Source organism: Eublepharis macularius, chromosome 5 (genome assembly GCF_028583425.1).
Source record: "Eublepharis macularius isolate TG4126 chromosome 5, MPM_Emac_v1.0, whole genome shotgun sequence".
Lineage (NCBI taxonomy): Eukaryota > Metazoa > Chordata > Lepidosauria > Squamata > Eublepharidae > Eublepharis > Eublepharis macularius.
In genome coordinates, this window is record NC_072794.1 from 102454680 (window position 1) to 102482072 (window position 27393).

General features: G+C 40.9%; 2 protein-coding genes across 2 annotated transcripts in view; both read right to left on the bottom strand.

Annotated features, from left to right (window-relative positions):
• Window positions 1-1291: 1291 nt before the first annotated feature.
• Window positions 1292-23353, bottom strand: STRIP1 (striatin interacting protein 1). The gene is made up of 21 exons (XM_054980526.1): window positions 23185-23353; window positions 22631-22700; window positions 21002-21076; window positions 20384-20518; window positions 19400-19520; window positions 18007-18075; window positions 17008-17114; window positions 16506-16633; window positions 12766-12948; window positions 12433-12650; window positions 11881-11946; window positions 11179-11242; window positions 10938-11009; window positions 10534-10608; window positions 10184-10281; window positions 8999-9125; window positions 8801-8901; window positions 6801-6867; window positions 6536-6640; window positions 6152-6356; window positions 1292-3578 (listed from the first exon to the last, which is right to left on the bottom strand). Exons 1-21 carry the CDS (start codon window positions 23317-23319, stop codon window positions 3331-3333), a joined length of 2469 nt encoding a protein of 822 aa, XP_054836501.1. The 5' UTR covers window positions 23320-23353; the 3' UTR covers window positions 1292-3330.
• A 1522-nt stretch (window positions 23354-24875) lies between these two features.
• The window catches only part of AHCYL1 (adenosylhomocysteinase like 1), a 72380-nt gene continuing 69862 nt past the window's right edge, over window positions 24876-27393 (bottom strand). Inside the window, exon 17 of the mRNA XM_054980164.1 lies at window positions 24876-27156. Within this exon, the coding sequence (XP_054836139.1) occupies window positions 27150-27156 (7 nt within the window). The 3' untranslated portion in view covers window positions 24876-27149. The remainder of the gene's footprint in view (window positions 27157-27393) is intronic.

Sequence of the window (27393 nt, forward strand, 5' to 3'; positions counted from 1 at the left end):
TCCAATAAGAGGTGTGTTTGCTTTTCTCAGCCCCCATGAAAGATGAATGAGTGCAAGAAGACATGAGTCATGGCCTCATTTAGTACCTGAAGGTAAGACTAGCTTTACCTCCACAGATGCCACAAAAGAGAGCTATCTTATATTTGCATACAAGTTAGAGCTATATACTGTAATAAAACCATTTGTGTTTAACCTTTTTAGGGGGAATGACTTACAGTCTAAGACATCTTCCTTTCAGGTAAATATAGGTAGTGAAAAAGCTTCCTTAGTTTGTGGATGTGGGCCGTGGCTATAAAGAAAGATGAGAATGCACACAGCAGACTGTTTTGAGCACATGATTATTCCCTGCTTGAAGATGGCTTATCATGTCTCCCAAACTCTTGGTCTTCTGGAAATCTGTTAAAACTATGTTATTCCGGGGCGGGGGAGTGGTATTTCCAATATGAACTATAGGTTTTATCTGCTGTTTAGTTTTAAGATATTAAATCATTACGTTGTATGCCACTGTGAGTGCATGTTTAATTGTAGGAAGGTGTGGTATCATTTTCTAAACATATGCATTCATCCCTGGAAAGATGCCCCCCACCTTCTGCCTGCCCACAGGAGAGGAAAAAAAACGGAGCTTGCTGAAACACAAGCCAAGTGAGCACCAGTATTGACTTCACCAAGGGAGCAGGGAGGCAGAACTGAGTTCCTGCAACTGATGTTATCCTTCCATACATTGCCCCAATAGCCTAAAAACATTTTCATTTCATCTCCTGAAGCCTTTGCCTATCCTTCCTCATAAAACAGAGCAGCCTGAACAGCACGCAGTGCCCCTCTCTTTCCTGGGGAAAGTAGCACCCAGTAGTAAGGTACTATGGGCTTGGGGCACTAGAAGCCTTCTTCATTGTAACAGGCTGCCTGTCATCTCCCTCCCAGGATGCCCTAGAAAGGAGGACTCTTCTGCTGTAGCTCCACCAGGTTAGTTCAATTGGCCAAGCCCAATTAAGGTGAAGATTGGGGAAAAAATCCTGAACATCACAAAGACAAAGGCAGACTTATGTACAATGACTGTGAGGCTGTTCAGATGTGCCCACAACACACACCATAAATCTTCAAGCTTCCCTTACCCCATAACTAGTAATTTCCTAAAGCTGCTAGCATATCAAGCATAAAAAAGGAGTAATAGCTTCCTTCCAGTAGGAAGGAAGGAACAGATCCTTCACTTTCCTTCCAAATTCCTCTCTCTTCTGGGGAGGAATAATCTGAACCTCTTTCCAGAAGGCACTTGAAATTCCAGAAGTCACACACAAAAGTTGTAAGATGAAAAGTTTTTTCATTATTTTAATGCTTGATCATGTTCTTTTATGTGACAACATGCTTCTGCTGTATAACCATATAAACACCACCACACTGTTGACAGTACAGAAAGTACACTACCTTCTCAGGATGTTACATCTTGGTAAAGTTGGAAAGTCTTGTCCCAGTTGCATCACAAGTGTTCGACTGGCTGCCTGATAGTACTTGTTCAAGCTAGGTGCATTTATTTTACTAAATTTGATTCTTACTGTTAGAAGCAAAGTAGGCATTGGTCCCTACTGCTCTCTGCTTGCAGAACATGTAAATTAATCTTATAGGAGTGTTGGATATATCAGGATTAGTGCAATGTGCTGTCCCTTCCAAACCTATGACTTTGCACTACGTTTTAATGTCTTAAACATGCTTACTAAGGAATCCTATTCATTTCATGGGACTTACTTTCACATAAATAGTCTCAGCTTTGCAACCTTTGTTTGCAAAGCAGAAATAGGGGTGGGGGGAAGATACCATATTGCAGTCCTAGATGCTAACATTCATTGTATTTGCTGGTTCCTGAATGTTTGTAGTATGTACTACAGCAGTCCAACTCAAATCATACCTGTGAGTTGATTCTCATAGCAGATACCATCCCTCTTGGGGAAGATGGAACATCCTCTTTCAGGTCTGCTTACCATTTCTTTTAAATAGATGCCTTCACTTCCACCCCACTGTTTACATGCAACAGATTGTGGAGACTTAGATGCCTAGTTATCAAAAACAGTAAGTAAGATGGCAAACTGGTATCTGGACTGAACCACTGCAGGTGGGGGCTCCCCTGATTATATGCTCCTCGATACAAAACCATTTCCACACACAGAAGACTGCCATGCAGCAAAGTAAGCTTTCTCCCCAACATGCTAATTTTCTCTGTGTGCGGAGTGTGTTTTTATGGAAGAACATGCCCCTATCCTGCAATCTCTAGTACTGTAATCCAAAAATGGGTTTCTCATCTCTGTTTGCAAGAAGTAGACCTCATTAGATCATTTTCATAGGATGGATTGCCTGGGTATCTACAGACTGAAGAGCTTGGAGCTAAATAGGCTGCAGGCATAAGGATTGCACATGGAGGGAATCAGAAAATAATGTTAAGGCTTGTCTCTCTCAGGAGTAGCTTCCAGAAAGGAAGACTACTTAATAGATAGACATTAACACTGAGTTTCAGTGGGGAGTGTAGAACTGACAATTTAGACAGAGTTTTCCCTTCTATCCATGAAATAAAAATGGGACAAGATCCTTGATTTTAATGAAGCTGCTTACTCACTTCCTCAGCTGGGGCAAGCCAAATATGTTTCTACCACTTGACAGCAAAAGCAGCAGGTGTGAGAACTGTTGCCACTGCTATAAACACATTCTATTCACACCTCCTGCACCTTCCAATTACATTCAGTTCCTACAGGCACTAATGGGACCACAGAGACCTCCTTTCCCTGCACAGACAATGGTACACCATCTCTCTTTTCTTTCCCACCCACTACACACCATGAAACTGCTACTGCTCTTCTCTATAAACTAGCAGAACAAGGATGGCATTCTGCCCTTTGGGAGTAGAGGTTCAGGGCATAGTAAAGAAAGCCTCCATTCACATTTTGGAACAAAAGTAGCCAGCTGAATTCAGTGAACAGAAACATGACAAGCATTTAACCAACAGGAGCATGGAACATTTCCCTTGAACAGTAGACAAGGCTGACATTGGCATTTTGACTGAGGTTGTTCAACTACTCCACTTCTCAAGATGAACTACTGTGAATCCACTTTGCACCTTTCAAATCAACCAGTAACTGAGACAGCCCAAAAGATTTAGAACCATATTGGCAGGTCCTTAAGATCTGTATAAAGCCATGCTACCCCTGGAAGGAGGCAATAACTGCAGATTGAAAGCTGCATGAAAAAAATGACATCTCCTCCCTACACTTGGCTGAATGAAGAAGAAGAACCTGGCCTTGGGCACATACATTAGGTCTTCGCCCAATATCTTCTTCTTATCAAATATCACTGCAGCAACTCTTCCCAGCAGATAGGTCTAGAGAAAACTTCTCTTTCCAGCCATAAATCGTAATTCATTTGGAAATCTTCAGGCAGCTCCACACGCTGACCCAGAACACTCTGCAAACAATTATCCACAGGGAGAAATTCTGGGTTGTTATGTGCCCGGTCATAGCGCCGAGAATTGAATCGCTCTATGCTGGCACGCAGAGCACACTCCTCAGCTTGGAAGTCCCATGGCCGTGCATCCAGATCTGAAAAAGTCCAAGAAACACATGACCAGGCTCCAAAGCATCAAGGCAGCAAAGAAACCCCAGACACAAGAACAATTAGCACTAACTCAAGAAAGCTCATGCCGGAATAAACGCTGTCAGTCTTTGAAGTGCCAAGGGAATCCTGTTTTAGTTTGCTGCTACAGATTAACACTGTTAGCCACCAGGAATTTCTAGGGCATTCCTATACCTTGTCTAGAAACCTCAGATTCTCAGCTTTCAGTTGGACAGAACAGCCTTCAGAAGACTAGAAATCAGTGCTCCTCAAACAGCTTATTGAGATGCACCTAGTGAACTGTGGGACTCTTGTGGATGGCTGCCAGACTGCCTTCCTGTTCCACTCGCTTCTGGCTTCAGAGTAACAGGATAGGGTCATACAGAACTGATGATGGGCTACTATTTGTGATCCTCTTAACAAAATGTTACCACTAACTGCTTTCATATGCAACCCATTAATATCTAAACAAGGATTGTGCATTTTGATCAAATTTATAACAATGTTCATATAATTTTTTTTAAACCAAACGAAGTGTTCATCCACTTTGCAAGTATTGTTTAAGTCTCTACTGCCTAATCTTTACCCAACAAGATGAAAACCAAGGGCTCAGCTAAAAAAAAAGTGAAATAAACAGTCAAACCAAATGTTCTCTCCTCTGTTATTTTTTAGATGAGTGGAGTGAAAAACAGGATCAATACTATATTAATATCACACTATGGTTTGCATAACAGATGGTTATGGGTTTCAGCAAAATGAAAACAGGGTTGCATATACCTGTAACTGTTGTTCGCTGAGGTCTTCTGTGCATGCACACATGGGACTGTGCATGTGCAGGCCTGCCTACCAGATGGATTTTACAGCTTTTTCCCCCCCTCTAGAGGGGGCACTCTCCTCCCAAAGCACCTGCATGGTGATTTCCCGCCAAGAGACGTCCGTGCTTTGGGAGAGTGCACCCCCTGACTCTGTTTCTTTTCTGCCACCATACTCTCCCAGTGAGAAGTGAAGAGTATATAGGGCAGGAGGGGAGGGTATGTGTGCCTGCACTGTCAGTCTTCTGTGCAGTTCCACATGGGAGTTTAGCAAGCTATTACCAGGAGGGTTGACTCTTCACTGAAACAACGCTTGCCAAACTGCTTCTTTTGATGAACAACAATTTTGAGTGAGGCGAGGGCGTCTGAGGGGTTTTAATCCCCTCCACTGCTAGCATTTCAAAATCAACAACTAGCCTCTGTCTAGGGCCCTTCCTCCTTCTTGAAGTGTTTCAACTTGGATCCCGCCTCTTACCTAAGAGGCTCTGGGGCGTTGCATGCAGTCTCTCTTGATTCCAAGGATCTCAACTGATTGACTGTCAGATCTGAGGGATGGAGTCAAGGACTGAACCCTGCTGGACGGTTCCGATGGCCTTTTGAAAGGGGCCTGTTGGGTTCGATGGGAGACTGTTGGATCTGAAGCTGCCGCAGCAGTTGGCATTCAGCTTGGTTTCGAGGTTGGATCTGTATGTTCAGCACGCTCTGCACATTCTCTGCAAGTGCAGAGGTATTTGCTGTTGGGCTGGTCGTTGTCAACAATGCCCACTCCCACAACATAGCCTTGAGTCTGGTAGCTTGTTTGGCTCTGCATTGGAGGAATTCACATTGTGGTCTTCCCCAGGTAAACAAGGCGGAACAAGTGTCTGCCTGTCCTCACTATTTCATTGCACACTGAGTGCATTTATAGAGCACAGGCATCTCTTGGCAGGAGATTGCTGTGCAGGGAGGAGAGCGCCCCCTCTAGAGGAGAAAAAAAGCTGTAAAATCCGTACCATCAGCAGGCCTGCGCATGCACAGTCATATGTGGGACTGCACAGAAGATTGACAGTGAACTTCAATGATTTAGCCAATTCAGGTTTTACCAAAAAACAGCTCTGAGCATTTTTCCAGAGATGCAACTTTTATATTAATACCTTTTCATGATAACTGTGTACAAATCTGAACCAATCATGAGTTGCATATATGACTCATCTACTGGCTACCAAACAAATGATATAGTTCAGTGTAGGGGTGTGCACCAAAAAAATTAGTAAATCTGAATTTCCCTCCAAATCCCAGCCGCTAGCTAGCCCTCAGAGTGATTTTTCTACAGAAAATAATGGCCGAATTTTACTGAAAATTTGGTAAAAATTCAGGATACCTGTTTTTTCATTCAAAATAGCTGGATTTTACCAAATCAAACAAAATTCAGTATTTTAACCCAAATTCTGAACTGAATTGCACACTCCTTTTTCAGTGGATATTTGAACCTAAGTTTCCCTCTGCAAATAAGCGCCCAGTGCACTATATCACTGCAATAAAGCTAAGTGTCTGCTTTGAAGGCACAAGACAGGCCTTCACTGAAGAAAAATACAGCCTTCTCCAACTGGTTATATTTAGGACAAGTGGAATTGCCTTATGGAATCCTAAGATCTTTTGTGATCTTTCATTAGGAAGGCAGGCACTTCATGGGGTGTATCTTGACACAGTTAAAGCAGGTTCATGAAAAGTTTGGAGTAAGAGCATTGAGGGAGAGAACCAAGACATACCATTGCCATAAGCCCAGTCGTCATTGAGCCGATGCCGCACTTTCTGGTATATTGCTGACATGGTCTTCATGTTGCTCTTCCTCCACTGTCGCCCTAAATACTTTGTCTGCACCTTGAGAAGCTTCAGAACATAGAGTTGCATCATGGCTTGCTTCACCTTGAGAGCTCGTTTCAGAATGGGAGCAGACTTAAATACCACCAACATCTGGGGAATTAAAGTATCACAACGTCAGTTCCCTAAAGCTGCACTGATACCTTCATCACCATCCATCTTCTCACGATCAAAGTTTTAGTAAATCTTCTATAACACCTTAATGAAGCTAAGAAGAACATACACAGTGGGTACACAGAAAAGATATGGTCCTATAGAAGAGCTTCGCTCACCATGGTCCTAGAATGTTTCCACTTGGTTAACTTATTGAGTATCCTAAGAAGATTGATGCAGGAAAAAAGATTCCGCCAGCAAAACTGATTGTTGTCCCCAGCTTCCTACAAGACAAAGAAACACTGATGACAGGTGGATAATGTGATTGAGAAAGAAAAGCCAGCATTAGGAGGTTCTCCATGTTGACAATATTAAATTTAATGCTGTCCCCACCACCTCTGCATTTTCCCTGTCAAGGTAAAAGTTACAGGCAGCTTTACTCACCAGACTCTCCGCTGTCAGCTCAGGTAACTCATGTACCACACAGTAGGGATAATCCAAAACAGAGATGCTTAAACAAAACCACACGCAAAATGATCAGAAATGATAGTATACTAGGTTAGATTGTTTATCATCTCCATAACTGTTTGACACTGTTAGTTCAAACATATGAGAAATATGATGATATATGCCAATAAAGGCTTGCTTGACTTGACTTGAAATATGATGATACACAACAGGCTCTCCAAGCCTTTAAAATTCAGAAAGTTAGAATGAACACCTCTTTCCACGCCTACCTGTCCTGGGTACTTAGCTAAAGCCAATATGAGTAAGAAGATGACCAACCAAATCACATTCAGTAATGTCTCAGTGTGAAAGGGCGAAAGTATCTAAGCCTCCAGAACCACTCATGACCTTGGAACCTCTCTGTGGAAACTAAGTCAAGATGTTCAAACCTATTGTTGAGCTTTCCACCTGAAAGTAATTGCCAAGAAGGGACATTGATGACTGGGCATTTCTCAGGCAGGTTCTTATCAGGAGTGGGCAGGAGTGGGAATTATTAGATTGCTGACGCCATTGAGCAGTTTGCCACTATGCACTTTGAAACGTGAGAAATGTATTGAGCTGCTACTTTATTTATTGAAATACCATCCATCAAAATTGTTTAAGTAACTGCTTTGAGAAAGGGGATTCCGGAACGGGAACTTCCTGTTGGCGACCCGCCAAGCGGTTACTTTCATTGTATTTAAGTCTTTGTAGCACGATAGCAATTGTATATACTTACACATATTTTGAAGTTTCCTTATGATGGATATTGTACTACGTGTATACTTGCATTAATTGAGCACAAATTACCTTGTGAAAGCTTTTGATTAAACAAACTGTTGAACAATTCTTTATTGATACAGCATAGTTAGTAAGGTGCGGTTATTTGGTTTGTTTTGCAGGTTCTTATCAGTGGCAATAAATAACTTCCTTTTTTACTGGTTAAATTCTGTAACAAGATTAAATTCTGTAACAGCATTCTAAAATCCTCACCTAGGTAGCATCTATATGCCCCACTGCAAAGAGTCACATTTGCCATCACAGCATTCTAGGACATACCAGTGTTACCCTAATGGGGGTCTCCTTAGGGGGAATTTGCATTCAAGGAGATGCAGCAAGAGGGGGTAGGTGAGATCTCCACTAATGTATTATGAGGATTGTTCCCTTAGAGAACCCTCAAATAAACAGGCAGATATTCTACAGAAAAGGCTTCTTTATTAACAGAGAGATAAAAGGCAAGCATACAGAAAAACACATACAGCATACACACAGAATTAACTAGAAAACAAGGAGGAAAGTGGGAGAGAGTAATGCGATGGGGTGATATTTACCAGTCCTGAAGAGAAGGAGAGGTCTGTGGAAATAGCAGCAAAACAAACCAGTGCTTCGCAGAGAGAAGATGAGGCTCAACCAAACTTGAGCATAGATGTTTGGATCCGGAACACACACACACAGAGCACATGGCTGGGGAGTTTAATTATAGTGCAAAACGTACCCTGGGGCAGACTGATGTCTTGCCTCAAACACAATGGCTTGATGGCTTGTTGAGAAGTTTGGACAATAAGTGAGGAGAGGCATAATGGCTCTACTTGAAGTAGACAAAAGGTGTTAATGGGGCTTGATGACCCAGCAATTGCTTGATGGGGAGAGCAATCAGGTCCCTGAAAAAGCCCAGATTGGGTGGGTGAGGGAAGGTATGGAAGGGTGTTTATGAGATAAAGCTGGAATGCCGGAAAGACCTCTTTGTTTCACTTAAGTGCTTCTCTGTGGCGTGGAGGGGCAGCTAGTCAATTGACACACCTTCTGGTAATTTTCCACCTCTAGCTGAGGTTGGCATCTGTTCTGCCTTGCCAGGCAGTGTTTTGTGCTTAAGGCACATGAGGAAAAGGGGTTTATGATATTCCATATTCATAAACAGCCCTTCTAGCATGAGGAAAAAGTCTAACACCACCACTTACCTGTTCTTAGCAGTGATGTATGACATGATGTTCTGATTGAAGAACTTCAATATAAGTGGGATGCAGTTGGCAAACACCAGGTGCTGGGCCATGTATTCAAACTGGTTTAGGTAATAAACACAATAAGGTGCATGAAGCAAGCAAATTCCAGATTCACTTGATTACCCTGCTTCAAATGTTACGCCTTACCATGCTTACCTGATAAACATGATTTAGTTTGAAGTGCTTTAGCAGCAACAGCAGCACAGCAGAAATTGCTTTTACAATTATCTCTTTGTGCCGATTCACATCAACTCCCAGTTTCATGCTCTGCAACACAGTTGTTCTGGAAGCCAAAGCAGTGGTATTAATGACTGCGATGGAGTTAACTCCCTTCCCTGGGACTATTATCAAGTGCTCTAGAGGACTTTTAATTTAAGAAGCCTTTACAATCTTTGTCCTTCTCATCTTAAAGAACCCCCATGAGGAGTCACTATTATTCATATTTTATTAATACACTGGTAATAATCAGAAGTGATTCCTTGAGTTGCTCCACAGCTTTATCTAAATCCTTGCCAATTTTCTGATTAATGTCCATATAACAAAAAACATAATTAGCCATACATGTCTTCACCTACAAACAAAAGCAATCTGGGTGGGGTGGGCTGGGCTGGGCTGGGCTGGGTGGGAAAACACTGAAGGAAGTACTATCACTCAGGACTCACAGGGTACAATGTATTGTCGAAGGCTTTCACGGCCGGAGAACGATGGTTGTTGTGGGTTTTCCGGGCTGTACTGCCATGGTCTTGGCATTGTAGTTCCACTGAGTTCCATTGTAGTGACACAGAGATCTCTATCTTTTGGTGCTACACCTCTGAAGATGCCAGCCACAGCTGCTGGCGAAACGTCAGGAACTACAATGCCAAGACCACGGCAATACAGCCCGGAAAACCCACAACAACCACAGGGTACAATGTAGCATAATCTAGCCAATCTTGTGAAATGTTGATAGGTTCAGGCAGCTTTTGGTCTCACTTGAAGTATAGTATATTATTAAACTTGGAATAAGCCCTCTTCTAAAGTACAAGCATCTTGACTCTCCTGGAGTTTTCTCTAAACAAAGTTAAGCACTGGCTTAATTCCTTCTTACTAACTTAAGACGCCTGACAATTGAAAGGCAGAATTTCAAATAGCTTTCCAGGGTTGGTATGAAGGACCTACATGGATATTCTTTTCACCAGTGCTTGATTTCTTAATTATAGCCTACACATATTCATTTTGCAGTTTCCATCATCAGTGTTCCAGCTCATCACTACAGCAGAGAAAGCCAAGTAAAAGTCTAGCATCTTCCCCCTTAATTCATTGCATGTCACAACTTGCTTTTCCCCTCTGAATGGCACTCACGGCATCTCCTCTGGTAAAACATCTGCCAGAATATTAATGGAGTCCGTTTTGGCTTTGGAGGTGGGTGCTGCAGCCAGCAAGATTTTCAGCAAGGCAATCTGCGGATGAAGATCTGAGTGAGGTATAGAAGACCTTGTAGAGTAGCCAAATGTAGCAAAGAAAAGGCAAAGATAGTGGTAGATGAACATGATGCAATTTATCACATACCAACAAGCAAAGAAGTTACATATCAGAATAAACTTGTTGTATAACTCATCACTGAAATCAAGGAGGCTAGAAGAAGAAAGGAAGGAAGGAAGTGAAAGAGAGGGTGAATGGGAACACATACATTGGATTAGAATAAAGCTCACCATGTACTGGGGCAAACTAGGAAGCAGACCCTGGTACAAGATTTCTGCGGGAACTTGCTCAACCTCCTCTTCCCCCTATTAGCACAAGGAAATAATTACAATATCCATTCCACCAGTGTATGCATGCTGAGCATTTTCTGAGTATAATTTATTTTTGGAACATGGGCAAAGACTGCTTTTTATCACAAAACATCTTACTGAAGCAACCTTAAGAGTTGATATAGATGGGAAATGCACTGTGATCAGCAGTTTGGCAACACTGACAGTGATCCATGTATGTTCTCCAAACACAGAACCCACTAGAAAGAGCTCACTAATATCTAATTCCAGATAGAAGATTTAATCTCCCTTCCCTCCACTTCTTCAACACAAACTAATGGAGAAAGTCTTCCCACATCACTTACCCCTGACAAGGGGGAACGCAAGTACTCCTCTTCCATTTGTACTTGAACTTCTGCAATAGATGTATACTTGTGCTATAGGTGACAAAGCAAAGGAAACGTAACTATATGGCAGCACAGCAAATTCAAAAAATTTCCATCTAGGATGAGCACAGAGGAAACATTAATGGACTAGATAGGGTTTAAAACCAGCCCCTGCATGAGATGTCTTCTACAGATGAACACATGAATTAAGGGTACCCACCAATTTCAGAGTTTTGATACTCTCATGAATGGGTCTAGGAAGTCCCACCACAGTATTGGTGTCACTAGAAAGAACAAATCAAAACTTGTTAGGCAGCAAATGTCACAATGTAGCAAATGTCACAATGTAACAGATACAAATATTTAAAAACATGTTTTGGTAAAATTGTGTACTGGAGTGAACCTTACTCAGGGAGATTCTCTCCACTATTTTTTCTATCACCACTTGCAATCTATTAGGAACAGACATTTAAGTGAGTGTCTTTTGTGTGTGTGTGTGTGTGTGTCATTCATTTGTGAAATTTGGAAGCATCTTCTCCAAGTGAAGGCAATAGTATCTATTTTCATAAAAACCAGTATTTTGGGGATTTTTCATAATCTTTTCTTTTACAGTAAAAACAGACGTGACCACCTCTATAATGAATCCTATAGTTTAGTATAAATTAATACTATCTACCAACTTAAAAAACACAACTGTCTGAAACAAAACATTCTCCTGTGCTTCAAACTTTAAAGACATTACATTTTTAATCCATTTAGTTAATTATGCACTGGGTATAGAACTTGAAATAAAAAGAAACTTTAGAAATTGATAATTCTATAGTTCTCTCTCGCCCTTTTCTTAGAATGCCAACAATGACCCAACCTTATAAAATGCATGGTAAGCCCCAAATCCAGTAAGGCTGGGGCTGCTTTAACTTACCTCCCCAAGGTGTAGCCAATGAATTTACTCCGACTAGATTCCAAAAACATCTCTATGTCTTTTTCCCTGTAGAAAAGAGGAAAGATTAGCATAGAGTCAAAGCTTCATAGCTCCAGAAAGATAAGATTTTTTAATACTGCAAATGGGAAAAAAGAAAGGCATTCCAAAACCTTGTATTTCTCAGGTTAGCACTAACTAAGGTCTAGGAGAGATGTTCCTTATCCTTCTTAAATCAAAGCTTCCTTATTATTAGTGTGACTGCATCAACCCAAGAAGAGCACATCTTTTACTGTACCTAATTATCTGTCTGTCATGAACACTAGCCAAGTATATTGTCGAAGGCTTTCACGGCCGGAGAACGATGGTTGTTGTGGGTTTTCCAGGCTGTATTGCCGTGGTCTTGGCATGGTAGTTCCTGACGTTTCGCCAGCAGCTGTGGCTGACATCTTCAGAGGTGTAGCACCAAAAGACTAGCCAAGTATTTTAGCACTCTCATAAGGCAAAGAAAAGGGCCTCCAGCTTAAATGCAACCATCCTGGTACAAGTACTCACCTGACTTTGGGTGCCCAAGGCAAACCTTTTGGGCAAGTCAGTCGGTCAGCTGAAGGATGCTGGACAGGAGGAGGCATCACCTCATCTCTTTCAAGAGGGAATGTCTCTCCTTCAAGGCTATTATCATCATCATTCTCCTCCTCATCTTCACGGGAGTCATCAGTTTTATAGGGATCCCGCTCATTGAAAGCATCTAGATTATCCTGTTTAATAAGTGCCTGGAAGGACCAACACAGAGCAAAGAGCAAGTTAATCCATCTGTTCTTGTGAATACTGTTCTTCCCAAACAAGGCAAGGTTACCTCCTCTTAATCTCATCTGTTCCCCAGCTTACCTTGTGTTCCCGCCGGCCCCGTTTCTGCTGCTGTTCAATCAAATCCGAAGCAGATGCTGGAGGAGAAGCAGCCCTCATGTTACGGATTACTTTGATACTGTCCTCAGGAAGTGGGGGGAGTCCTAGCATCTCCCGCTTCTCTGCTTTCATATCCTGAAGTTCCTCAAATCCTCCAAGGGTACACTACATAGATGGGTCAATGCAAGTTTTTCTCTTAACTTTTTGGTTATTCATAAACAGTTTAGAAACTGGTTTGCTATCAATAAATCAAGAGAATAAGAAATGAAGGATTTGCTGCACTCAGTTATATACCAATGATTTTTCAAAGAACCATTTGTGAACGTTAGATACAATAAGCATCTTATCATTTTCAATTTGGCTGTATGCTCAGGTTATACTCCATTTTCACAAATAATTTTCTAAAGAATGAAGTCAAGGACACTCATTAAGATTTAAAATTATAATTTTTCTTTCCTAGTTATCACACTTATGTTCCTTCAAAATTCTGAGGGGTTTACATGGGAATCCCAAGCAATCTCCTGTCTAAGCATGGATGTGCATACATCTGCTGAACTTTAACAATACAGATTGCATCAAGCACCCTTAGACAATTTACCCAGCCATTCTATGGTGCCATGTTCTTTGTTACCCCGTTGCCAAATGGCTAGAAAAATAACAAGGCTTCAAAAAAGCCAAATATGGTAGGTAAATAGGTATATTGAGGAGTTAATTATGTATGTTGGCACTGCAGCAGTGAGGCCACATAGTACTGAGCTTTGAAGTAGTTCCTTTAAAATTCAGCTCTAACACTGCACTCATGTCCAATCTTTAACAGTTGTAAAGACAGTTATCGTGTGAAAAACAGCAGCCAGTAAGCTCGTAGCATCCTAGCTTTATCACTCTGGAAGCTGTAAAAGGCTGCAATTATGCAGGGTACGTTTCCATCTGCTGGCATCTAAATACTTCTGCAGTTTCTGCTCGCATGCTTTAAAACTGTGCATTAGTTCACTGCAAGTTGATTTATTATTGATAGTGAGCCCGCTTTTCTAACAAAGAAGTGGAAGTAATATTTTAAGGTAAAGAAATTAATTTTTTGAAATGATGGATTTGATAGAGTATATTATTTAATTTACTTTATTCCATTTATATTCAACTCTCCCCGCATCATATCATATGAATATTTTCACTAGACATTTCAAATTCAGACTGGCAAGTGATTTTGTGTTGGCTTAATGCTCCTGGAATCTTCAGCTAAACTGAAATTCCTCACAATGCTTTTTAGTTAGCCTAATGTCATGTCTGTGCCCATTTATGCCATTTATGTTTCTCTGACCTAATGTATTGATCTCATGCTTTGCTCACATGATTGTGTTTTGTTCATATGATTGTGCTTTGTACCGTAGTCACATAATCAAGTACCAATGTTGATGCTGACCTGCTTGAAAATGAAAGTGCCTTACTCCCAGAACAAGCAACTGTTATCTCTGAAAGTATGCTCAGTGACCTTGCAGCTGTAATGTAACTCTTCACAGGGGAAAGAGGGAGTTTTGATTCCTTGTAATCTTCTGCCTTTCTCTGTCCAGACTAAGCTATTGTATTCTCATGGAACTTTTTAGGATTTTCGCGCCTAAATGCTACCTGCTCAAAGGGAGGGGGGAAATAGTGCTCCTTATATCAATAGTGCATATGCTTGTATACTCATTCCTGCCAACCTATCCCATCTATGGATGCACCCATGAACTTAGTGGATCTCTAAATAAACCTTTTTTCACCCAATGCATTGGAGTACTTGCTGTGAGGGGTTTGGGGATCTATCTGCCATGGACTGCCGTCCCTAGAACTGACACCTAGAGAATAATTTATCATCTTTTTTCCTATTTATAAAAAGTGTACATTTATGGATTTTTAATAAAATCAGCTAGTATTCATTCTCCTTTTACATTAATACTGATTTTTATCTCCATAGGATACATTAAAGTTTAATTATGCCAGTGATGTTCCCCTGATTTCCTTCTCCTTCCAAACCCTCTCACAGATTCTACTCAGCCTGGGCAAGGACATTTGGTATTTTTGGACTCTCAATGTAAAATTGCCCCTTTGAGGAAGTGCATTGTCACTCTCCATTTTCTGAAGGAGCTATAAAAGTGTCTTGTTCAGTTAGCTTTATTGGCAGTCTGATAAGCCTGGTGGAAGGGAGTGGCATTACTTCAGATTGTTTTATACATTTTACAAGCTGCTGTCCAATGAGTATTTAACACAACATAAATTGAATCAGATGAACAGGTTGTTGAGCCCTCTGTGTTGGAGATCTTGCAAGCAGGAAGGCACGACCCTACATATGTGGTGGGAATGCCATTTTGTTCAGGAATTTTGGAGAGTGGTTCACAAAGAGATATTCAACATGATGGGTCTTTCGTTGCCATACTCCCCAGAACTTTTCCTATTGGATTTTTGGCCCAACTCTGTGTTAGATAGGAATACCAGATCTCTTGTCTCGATATTAGTTGCCTCTGCTCGTCTGGTCATTGCTGGGAATTGGAAATCCCTCAAAGGCCCATTGATAAAAAATGGTATCAGAAAATATGGGAGCAATATTTGATGGGTAGGATTATGCATAATCTGTTTTTTGGAACTTGCATATGGCAGTCCCTTCATTTGAATACGATGAAACATGGAAACCAATTTTAGATGTTTTAAATGCCAAAGAAGTAACTCCCCCAATGCAACAAAGTTTAAATGCTTGTTTATTGTAATTCTTGGGTTTTTAACAATTTGCCAAGAGTGGTTTTGATAATGTCTTTTATGGCTTAGTTTTAATCCCTTTCTTGTTTGTACTGTACGGTTTTATCATTTCTTGTATTAAACTTGGATTTTAAAAAAAAGATTGTTTTATACATACATCATATCACATCACATCACAAACTGCGCTGTCACAAATCTTGTATTTGTTAGGTGTTTTGAGTCTTCAAAGAAAAGAGTGGTATAAATGGTTTAATAATTTTTTTAAAATTAATTTTCCCAGGCTTGACTTCATGGTACCATCTCCTGATTTCAGGCAACCCAGAGAAATGTGGATGCCTAAACTCTCAGATAGCAGCCAACTTCAGAAAGCAATGGCATTATGACAAGAATGTGCTAAACAGCAGTAGCAATAAAAGGCTGCAAATGCAACACAGGATATATGTGTAGAAAATGCAAGAAATACAATAAGCCCCAAATGTCATGCTGTAGCTGCAAAGTAGTATTATTATATATCTGTTCCTTTCACACAATGATGGACAGTAATAGTCCCCACCCACTTCTCAATTTCCTGCTCTAACTCAGCAGTGTTTGTAGCCCTTGGAAATATCATGCAAGGTGGCTCCTGTGCCTGCTGCAGAGATAGAAAAAATACAATAAACCATGTTCCCAAGTGGTGGGAATTGCAAGATTTTCCCACAAGATCTTCCACTGGCAGAAACTGTTTAATTGCACAATGTGAACCATTCAAATGTAGCATGCAGACAATCCCACAGGGGCACAGATCCATAGTTCAGTGATGCCAGAACAAATACATAAAAGAACTCCTCATTTAGGCATAGTCTATACTTAAAAGGTTAAGTATGCTTATCTCTGTACAGAGCTCAGCCCAGGAATTAAAACAGCAGAGTAACATCATCTTGTTTGATCTAGCAACACTGACTACAGCATTAGGAGTATCATATTTGAAGAGCTCGTATTCATGGCTAGGAGACTCTTACCAAGACTGTCTTCCAAACCAGCAGCAACACCTTCTTCATAGGGAAGTGTGGGGCATGGCCACTGCAGAATTTGGTCACCATCCCAAAGAGCATAACAGAAAATGGCTCACTGTTATAAAGCGGTGCCCCTGAAAGTTAACATACTGGTGTCACCATTTTTACATAAAGATGCCTCTTTTCTTATGGATTATATTCCCATCCTCTGCAATCTCCTCTAGCAAACCCCATTTCCTTCGAATGAACTGTTCATAACTTCCCCTCTTTTTTTGCCCCTGAAATTTCTTCTTATACACTAGCTTAATGCTAAACTCATCCGCATAAATGTGATCCCATTCATTCTTTGAAAAGTAACAAGCTTCCTTCCATACTTGAACAGCTTTTTCTTACAAACTAATTCCAACTTTCTGGCCTACCAACATTTTATTTATTTACTATAAATCACTGAAGTTAGTAAGAAGCCTTATCTGGGCAAGTCGGAAACAACTGTAATGACAGCCCATACCTAGTTCTGCTCTGAAAGTTTGTCTCATTGTCTTCCACTCAGGCTTGTCTCCATCACACTCCTGACGGACAGTTTCTACAATAAGGTACATAATATTCAGCAGCACCCTGTAAATGGATTATAAAGATGAAGCAAGTTAGAGGAAGAAACGTTGATAATATGTTTTAGTTCATTCAAACTACTTTATAAAGTAAACCTTGCCATCAGAACATCCAGAGGGAGGGGGAATGGGGATGACAGCAAAATAAACAAATGCATGCTGAAGAGTATCATACTTTAAAGTTTTGCCACAAGCATCTCCTTGTGAGATGGGCCATTTCCCAGCAAGAGAAGTTCCTCTCTCTATGAGAGGGCAACACTGTGCACCAATTGCAACAACATCACCTACTACAGAGTTCATTCTATTATGCGCTATTCATGAAGACTTTCAGTTTGGGTGTCTCTTTGCTTCTTCTTCCTGTTCTCTCTTACTGCTCCAGTCCAGGCAAACAACATACTATGGCAAATCTCAAGATCGGAGTTTTGCACAAATTGGGGGTGGGGTAGGTGGGTTACAAGATAAGAGTTGTGTATACCTATGCTGGTCCATTACAACAAAGCAACAATAGTGGAATGCAAGGAATTAAGATCAATTACAATTTCCTGAAGTAGTGAATGCAAATTTAAACACCTCTGTTAAGCTGTTCAGTACTAAAGACAGGAGGGATAAGAAAAAAAGAAAACAGATCTTCCAGGGTAGATAATATGGGGCTCTTTCTTCATGTTTTACAATATCACCCCCTTTGTATAATTCTCACCCTGAGGACATACTAAGGAACTCAAAAGGTTGCTCACTACTTTATGAGATTTTAGTTACTCATAATATGAGTAAGCATTACTAGTGCTTCCAAGAAGCTGTATAATTTGAGCAGAGGAGGATGGGAGAAATAAGAAAACATCCTTGCTTCCATCATAAGGAAGTATCATCCCATTAGTGCTTTGTATGCCAATATTCCTTACCTCAGATCTGTGCTGTCAGCCAGGGAGATGGCTGGCTTTCTCACTGCACTGCTGCAGGCTGCACTGTTGCTGGAAAATAAAGCAGCAAGTACATAGTTCTTATTGCTCATAGTATGGGATAAAAGAACATGGTTTGAGATTAAGGCACTATGGGAATAAATGTGCATATTTTGTACTCCTGTCCTGGAAAGACACACCTACATGGCTTCACCGTTCACCAATTCCCTCTCATATCCATTTGAAACTGAGACCAACTGCTGTGGGGTCTTTCAAATCGAACTGCATTAACTGCTCCACTGTACTAAATCACTACAAACTCTAATAATATCATGCCAATTTCTTAGACTACTGTGTGGGAACATGTTTGACCTCACGGAGTCAAAGAAGAACTCTTAATAAACTATTGATACATCTGGGCATGAAAAAATTAAAGCCTCTCTTCCTTTCTGGAGAAAGGAAGGTTGTCTCCAGCCGTACTTGTTGTGGAAATAGCAGACTCCCAATGATACTACCATTACTGTCCCATCCTGTTGCAATTATATATACAAATATGGAGAGACTGATAATCTGTAGCATTCACTGCAATATAATTAAATAGACTATCCTTTGCATAATTTATCTCTTCTAAAAAACAGATTCTTTGACATCTTTTGTGAAATAAACACTGGATTCAGACACAGGAAGAAAAAAGGAAGGGGAGGGAGACAGAGCTGGACCAAGTGAAACTGCCAGGTCTGCCAAGCAAAGCATGAGGAGTCTCTAACTCAACTGAGCTAAACTGAGCTCAACTGAGCTGGCAGAATCTTTTTATATGCTTCCTGTAAACCTTTCACCGGACTACGCAAGTGCAGGCAAGACTTGGGGGCAGGCAGTCATATTCACTGGGAAAGCATTTGTAGAATATAAAGCAGAAGCCTTCCCAAACTTTAGCAGAATTGGATTAAGGAGCTTCTTCAAGCTTGATTAGACAAGTGCAGGGACTGTACAGCTCTCTTGCTCCCAGCCATGCTCCACAGGAGTTCCTGAGATCATTCAACCCCTCCTCCCAAAAGCTGGATTTAACTGCTCTCTCTGAGCTGTAGTCAGCATCCAGGACTTAGATAAGAAGCAGTTATCTTGTGAAAGGTTCTCCCTCAACAACATGTAAATTGTGACATGCAAGTCACAACTCATGACAAGCTGTAATTTTAAGTAACTACCATAAGAAACACAACTGAAATCAGCAAGGGATTTTTCAACGAATCAGATGAAAACTGGACAAATACCAGAACGAGTCTGGCATCTTTCACAATCTATAAAAAATATATATCTTGGTGGGGCATATCATAACCAGGCTATCTAAGCAGCCTGCATTCTTTTCAGACTCCCTACTTTGCAATAACATGGAACTCACTCAATTTCCATGTTCAGAAGTTCCACCAAAGCATTGAAAGTGCCAACTTCCAGTAGAAGAAAAATGTTGTAGCGCATCCAGGACTGAACTTCAGCCTCAGAGCTACACTCGTCAAATGTGCCTGCAATCACAAAGGAAATTTCTTTGAGCAGAGGCATCCCTTACTAGATCACATTCTACACTGACTCTATGAGTCTAAACCCCATTTTGCCGATAAAAGCAAGCACAGAGAGGACATAAGTTGTGCCTCATCTTGAGAACCCAGATGCCCCACCAAATTATTGTGCTGTAAAGGCAGCATCTCAATAAATATTTTTTAAACTAGCCAGAATACAGTTTTCCTATGCATCTGGAATTCAAAGCTACTGCAGGATAAAGAATGAGTATACTACAATATTCTACAGTAAAACATTGATCCCTGCGAACTTAGCTAATTACAATCTCTTCCCTAAGAAACAACACTGTACGAGATCAGCCTCTGTTTTCTTATGTTCCATTTGGTAAAAATCATGAAATTAGAACAAAAACACACGTTATTACACCATTTTAGTTACCACATATATGCCGTTTTAGTATACTGCATATACCATACCCCCCTGCCCCAAATATTCAACTAAAAATTGCAGAGTCTGAGAATTACAGTAGTATAATGTCCATGTCAGCTCCTGGTTCAAGGATACCCTGGACAGAGATGGAATATACCTTCCATGGTTCACTGCCAAGGTTATCCCACTCTATACACTTCTGAACTTGTACAAACAAGCCATAAAAAAGAAACAGACTAAGACTGAAGGTAAACTGAATCACTTAATCATGCTTTACGCTAATGTTTTTGCTGTACTGACTAATAGGAGCATCATGTCACAGGGAAAAGGTCTTTTTAAAAAAAGAATGTTGTTTAACCAAATTGCTGAATTAAATATTTTATCAAGCCATACTCAACAATTGAACTAAGCAGTTCATCTAACAATAATAATGATGTACCTTGTGCAACATAGAGGATGGCTCGGGCTACCCTGAGTCTTTTCTCCCGAGCGGTGACCTCGAGACCATCAAGTAGCCTCATGGCATGGGTACGATGCTGATGGGTGTCCAGTTCCGTCCATTTCTTATCCAGCACTGTAAAGACAAGCAGTGTGATATGATACAGCTTTCTGAAGTGTGTGTACATTATACACTACCAGGCAATTGACCTCTTATAGTATTGCCAATCTACCACAGCTAATCACAACTAAAATATAATAAACCAGCAACGTCTACAGTTCTTAAACTACGGTCTGAACTACTAGCTTTGGAAATCTCTTCAACTTAAGTTAAAAACACACTGAAAAAGTTACTATTTTGGCCTATTGTTTACAGTTCACCTTTCTCCAAATGATCACAGGAGGCAATGACTGATTTAAAACACAAACTATTCTAGAAAGACTCCAAATTAAAGTAGAACCCACATGGAAATAGATTAAAATACTCTTGTGATGTTTTAATGCAAAATTTTGCTATTTGGGAATGTAATTCTTCTAGAAGACACAGAGACCCTGATTTGGGGTAGCCCACATGTGGACAAAATCAAATTTTCACAACAGGAAAAGACAATACTCTTACCATGCATTCTAAAATCCTCTTCAAAGCATTTTCTGTTGATTTGGAATTCAGGGCCTTCAGTGTAGCTGTACAGTTCTGCAAAGAGATAATATGCATCCAAAATCTAATGGTTATTGGGTCTCATTTTAAACCAACTGGAGTATGACTTGAAGAACGTGTGTGGTGAAGCACTAAACCTGTATAAGATACCCTGAGGGCATTTATTCACTATAACAAAGGGATTAACATTATTTAACATCTTCTCCCTCATTTTTTTCTCTTTCGTATTATCCTCACAACAACCCTGTGAGGTTAGTTAGGAAGAGTGTATGTGACTGGTCCAAGGTCACCCAGGGAGTTTCCATAGCAGTAAAAAATGACAAAAACACTGTAAAGCAGCAGCAATTTAATAAAAAACTCAAGGAAATAAAATTGTCTTTACTAGGTCACTTAATAATGAAGACTCTCTGGGTAAGATGAAGGGGGCGGCGCCATGTCGGCCTCCCACCTTTGGGGTGGGGTTTCTCCCCACCATTGCACTTGGTTAATTTATTTCGTTATTGTTTTGTATATTGATTTTAGTATTGTTGTTTTCTTGTTTTTATTGATTTTAAACTGTTCACCGCCCAGAGCCCCTGAGGATGGGCAGTATATAAATTGAAATATAAATAAAATAAAAATAAATATTTCATAACTGGGGTTCCACCAAATAAAAAGCCCTTTCTCTGGCACTTATCCACTTAACTGCTGAAAGTGGGGACATTCAGAGAAGAGTCATAGATGTAGATGCATCATTTAACCATGGGTAAACACAAGCAATGGTTTACAAGCCCATTTCACATGCTACTTTTACATCTTGGTTTATTGTCCAACTCTTAACCATGATTTGGTATCCGCTTGTATGGTTTTGCTCAGGGGCAATAACCCTCCTCTTGAAGAAAAATCTGAAGATATCAAAAGCAGAAACCTCTGTAAAGTACATTGCCTTCTATCAGCTGCGGTTCATTTGCCAACTGTTTGTTGACCTGACCCTGTTAATCCAAATAAGCTTTACAGTGGGACTAAGAGACTACACTGGGCAGCCCTTGCAGAAACTACAACTGATTCAGGACACAGCAGACCAACCACTATGCAGGCTAGCCACTGGGAACACCTCTCTCCTCTTTTAACAGCCACATTAATTGCTGGTTTGTTTCTGAGTTCAATTCAAGGTGCTTGTTATAACCTTCAAAGCCTTCCACAGTCTAAGACTCATACAGCTGAAGAGCCGTATCGTTGGAGCTGCAGGCATTTTCTGGGAGAATAGGGTTAATAAACCACTTTTGTATATTTTTAATCTCATAAAATGTAAAATGCCTATTTATTTATTTAATAAACAAACAGATAAAAAGCATCACCAAATCCACACAAAACAAGAACCATCAACTGAGAGCTTTCACAGGACCCATCCTACATATTTTTATAAACACAGCATCATCCCCCACCCCAAGTATAACAAACCCCTGAAATTCAGCAACTCAGTACATAAACACTGAACACTTGACTTGTGCAAAATGACTGTGCTGAAAATTGAATTATAAGACCAATGGCACAAAATTTCTTCTGATCACAGCAAGATGTTAGGTCAGGCTAAGCCAACTCATACTTTACCTGACAGCTCAGCGGCCCATTTGTCCGTGTCTGCATATTCAAACTCAAAGTCTGGCGACTCGGAATAGCCCTGGGAAGTGGAGACATCAGTTCAGTTTTCCAAAGAGCGCTCAGCAACCTCCCCTGCACGCAGTCCCGCGGTAACCATAGTAACCCATTAGCCTGTCAGAGATGGTAGCAACGTCGCTCCCTTTCACCTGCTTTGCAAACCGGCTCTGCTACCTTGCATTTCAGCCCGGAATTGTGACAAGTCGTTCTGACGACAGAGCGGTCGTTCACGGCAGGCAATCCAAAGAGTTCCTTCGAGCGGCTCCTGTGAAGCCGTTCGTTTGAAGAAGGTAAACCACGGCTCGTGCCCACGAGGGCTCTCCCGGTCGTCTGAGGGGAGCGGGCGCCGAGGTGAACCGGCAGGGGACCCCAGGGGCACATCGCGACTTCCCCTGCCTTTTTTTTAAAGCCACTCTCGTCACATTGGGCCTGGTTCCTGTAGCAAGAGGCGCCAGAGGGGGCCACTCCTAACCCTCCCTGCAAGTCCCCTCGCAACCCAGCCTCACCTCCGAGTCCTTGCGTTGATTGCGGTTGAGTTCCCGACCTTTCCCTACCGGCGGCGGCGTCAGGCCGAGCCCCGCACTCCGTTGCTTGTTATTGACAATTAGCAAGCCCGTACCGCCACTACCGCCCAGCTCCATCGCGACGCGCCGGCAGCTCTCGCGGATAGTCAGAGTCTCGGGGCTAGAGTCTCACAGGAAACGCTGCCATCTTGAGCGTGGCGGAGGTTGTGTCGCGGCTTCGTAAACGCGCCGGAGATTTTTTAAAAGTCCACGGATATGTTGCGTTTCGCGCGCTTGGAAAGAAACGTCGCGGTCCCTCGCAGCCACCATCTTGATAGTGGCGAGGCAGGTACCGAATTACCATTAGCTTTTACTGGTGTCGCTCGATTTTCCTATGCGTCAAACTGCTTCTTTCTTTACACATCTTTATTGCGCTGTAGAGTTCATCTTCGCCGCGTGCGAGCCATAACCTCTGACCATCATCAGCCAGTAAAGCGCTCAAGTAGATCAAGTCCCGGCTCCCGCAAAAACTTCCCAATTTATTACACTAAGTCTGTCTTTGCTCAACTCCTCCCTTTCTGTAATTTTCTGTAAAACAGTTTGAGGCTTATTTCTCCTATTGTGCCTGAAGTCAGCTCTGTCCCGCAAAAGCTCATACCGGAATGTTAGTCTTTAAGGTACCATTGGACTTCTAATTTGTTTTGCTTCAATAAAATTTTAACACGACTACCCCGCTAGAATTGCCGACTATTCGACATGAAGACCGAGTTGGTTTCCAGGACAACAACGTCTGGTTTGCTGCTTACCTGTGTCCACAGTCTTGCTTCTGTCACAAACTCAATGCAGCCAAGATAGCCTCTACAAAAGCCACTCGACTGTGCAAGTAGACTTTTAATTTTGGCAGGATAACGTTAAAAAACCCTATCGTTTGGGGGGCTTTCAACATGCTAGCTCTCCTGTTCCTTCAACTGCTGTTTATCTTCTTTGCATGCCAACTGTTTCTATTCTCCTCCTCCTTGCTCATAGGGGGTCCCTACAAAGCTCACTCCCCAATTCCTTGTTTTTTATGGTTTCTTCCACTCTGATACTGACAGCTCCAATATACTCTTAATTCTTTCTGGAATTCTAATTAATGTCTCGTGCTGAACACCAGTAAATACAATCACAATTTTAGTCGCAAAACTTTACTTAAACATTTTTCAGAGATTATCCATGATGTTTTCAGCTGGACCGTTGTTTATATTTTTACATATTAAGCCATATAAGACATTGAACATGACTATTTACACACTATATGAATCTGTTCTGGACATTAATTTTAGATCTACTTCTATATGGTTTTATCCAATGGTGTCATGTGGTTGCAATGACAATTATAATCTGCTAGTTTTATTTCTCTGTATTCTCTGCATTCAGAGCTGCTAAAGATACAGGAAGCATGGATGCAGGGCCTTCCTTCAAAGCATGTAGTCAGTTACTAACTCTGGAAGTTATTCCCTTTCTTGTGCTTAAACACCTCTGATCCAGCCTACTCTGTCCAGAGAACGATAAACAGCTTGTCATGGATGAAAACTGAAATCAACTTCAACTGTAAGAAGCGGCTATTTGTTTCTTCATTTTCTTACATCATAAATTCCTGCAACCTGGCAGGTGAGCCTTGTAATAATAAAAAAAAAAGAACCCAAGGCAGTAAGAGTTTTTCTAATCATTTTATTTAGACTTTGCGTAATGATTTATTGCTCATCTGCAAGGATTAATATTGCGTTCATTAAAAATCATTCATATACAAAATAAACCTATCCCCACATCTGGGCTGATGCTATAACATGCTCCCTCTGACTGAACTGAGGTGTTGCCAGGCATGAGAATTTATTCCATGGCTTATACAGAGATGGAGCCCTTAGCTAAGGTATCTATTGACACTGCAACATAGAGGCAGACAAATGGAATGAAAGGGCCCTCATGGGCTTAATGGAGGACTTTTGGGAATATGCTCTCAGCATGGCTTAGAAGGATCCAAGCCAGTTCAGTGATCAGAACCTGTGGTACTAGAGCTGTGCAATTAACAAAAGGAAAAAAAAAACACCTCATGCCACCCTGGTATGTGGCAGACTAAAAGAACAACTTAAAGGAAACACACAAGACAAACGCACAGTCCTGGGCTCATTATACTAACAAGAAAGGTCATTTGGCCCGGCCAAACTTAAATGAAAGCTAATCAAATTCTGTGAAACTGAGTGGATAGGAGTTGCTGAAAGGAGAGGGAGCCCCTGTATTCAAGTCAGAGTCATTGGTCTAGAATACTTGAAAAGGCTTAGTTGCCAACACGCAACTATTTGGTCATTGATAAAAGTAATTTTGCTATCTCAGAATTATACAGCAGGCATTACGAATGTGCAAAGGTTTAGTGGCTATGAGACCCTCCAAATCACACATTATTCTCAGTGGAGGCCCATCAGGGAGACCATAGCCTACATAACCCAGCATGGATCATACAATTGTGGGACACAGTATATTAAGATGGAGTTAGGAATTTTATATTCAGTATTTACATCAAGTTTTCTGCAGAGTTTACATAAAAGGCAGAAAGTTCAAGGTTGGTTATGTGTTCACCATGCTTCATAGTAGTCTCTTCACATTGCTTCCCACTGAGATTTCAGCAAAAGTGTGAATCACTAAGCAACACTTGTTTGAACCACTCTTAACTGATTGTGTGCTTCCAAGTTGCTGAAACTTCCACTTTTTATGGCACTAAAATATGAAAGCTGGGCTACACTGTGATCTCACAGGACAGATACCAGTGCATCACATTAATTCAACAGAATATACTATCCTACAGATATAAGGTAATTAAAAGCAGCAGAAGAGCACTTAAAATAGCAGTGCCAATGGGAAGGAATTCCACCTTCAATATTCATTTGCTACAAATGGAGCCTGAAGATGGAGGGAATGCTTTATACAATGAATCATTCTTTATAAGACCGGAACAACTAGAGCTGCTACATAATCTGAACATTGCCAGTGCAATGCAAATGAAGGGCTGGAGTACAGGAAATACCATCTCAGCTCAAAAAGGCTGATGGGGCAGCACTAATAGGTCTGCAATAAAATTGCTGACATATTCTGTTTAAAATTATCACAACCAGGAGAAAAAGGAATTCTCACCCATTACTATTTAAAATAGGGTATTGGTACATCTTGTCTTAAAGAAAGAAGTCTAAAATCTAAGTTGCAGAAAGGCAAAGACACTGGATAGGTAATATCCATTCAAATTAGCACCCTAACTTCTCAAAAAGAGGAACTAACATCCACCTAGGCTTAGTGTAACCATGTATGCAACTACGAGTTTCATGTTGAAAAAAAAACAAATAGTATAACTGTTTGTATTTGAAATTGTCCCACTGAAATTAAAAGGACTCTCCTCTCCCTCAGATCATAATTAGGATCAGGGTTAGGCATTGTTAAATATAAGTTTATATCTTAGGTGGACACAAGGTGTCAACTCTGTTCCAGTGCAAGAAGAGGAGCATTGATCTAGCAGCTAACAAATTGGGGCTCATTAAGGCAATTTAGAATTTTCCTCACAAAAAATAGTACTCTTAATACTTTTATGATATATTAACTAGAACTAAGGTGCACTGGAAAGTTTTAAATTTTAAAAAAATCACCACAGGAAACAAATGCCCTTCATCGCCGAAAGAAATCCTCCCCTAGTGAGGGAGGTAAGAGGATGAAACCACACTATTTCAGTAGTGATGCAGCAGGGAAATCCCAGGTTGTCTGCAAGGTCAGACACAGAGACATGGAAATAACATATTTAAAATCAGAATGAAAAGGGACAATAAAATCACATGAAGAAATAAAAACAAAATATTTCAAAAAGTGAAACAAAAATACGTTCTTTAAAAATATTCTTGCTAAAGCTCTTGTTTTGCGTATGTGGTCTGGTCCTTCAGCATTATGGTCCATCAGTATCTACAACAAAGACACACAAAATTAAGCATTAGGTACCTCACTGAGTCACAGCAATCAATCACCTGTACTCTTGCCATAGCTACTGGTAGCATTTCTGTAAACTTGAGTTTCCTGCAACTGTCCCATGTCAATCTGTTGCAGGAAACCCAGCAAAGAGTCAAGTGGCACCTTAAAGATGACATTTATTATGACAAACTTTCGTCTACAAAAGCCAACAGCACAATCTATCTGCTCATG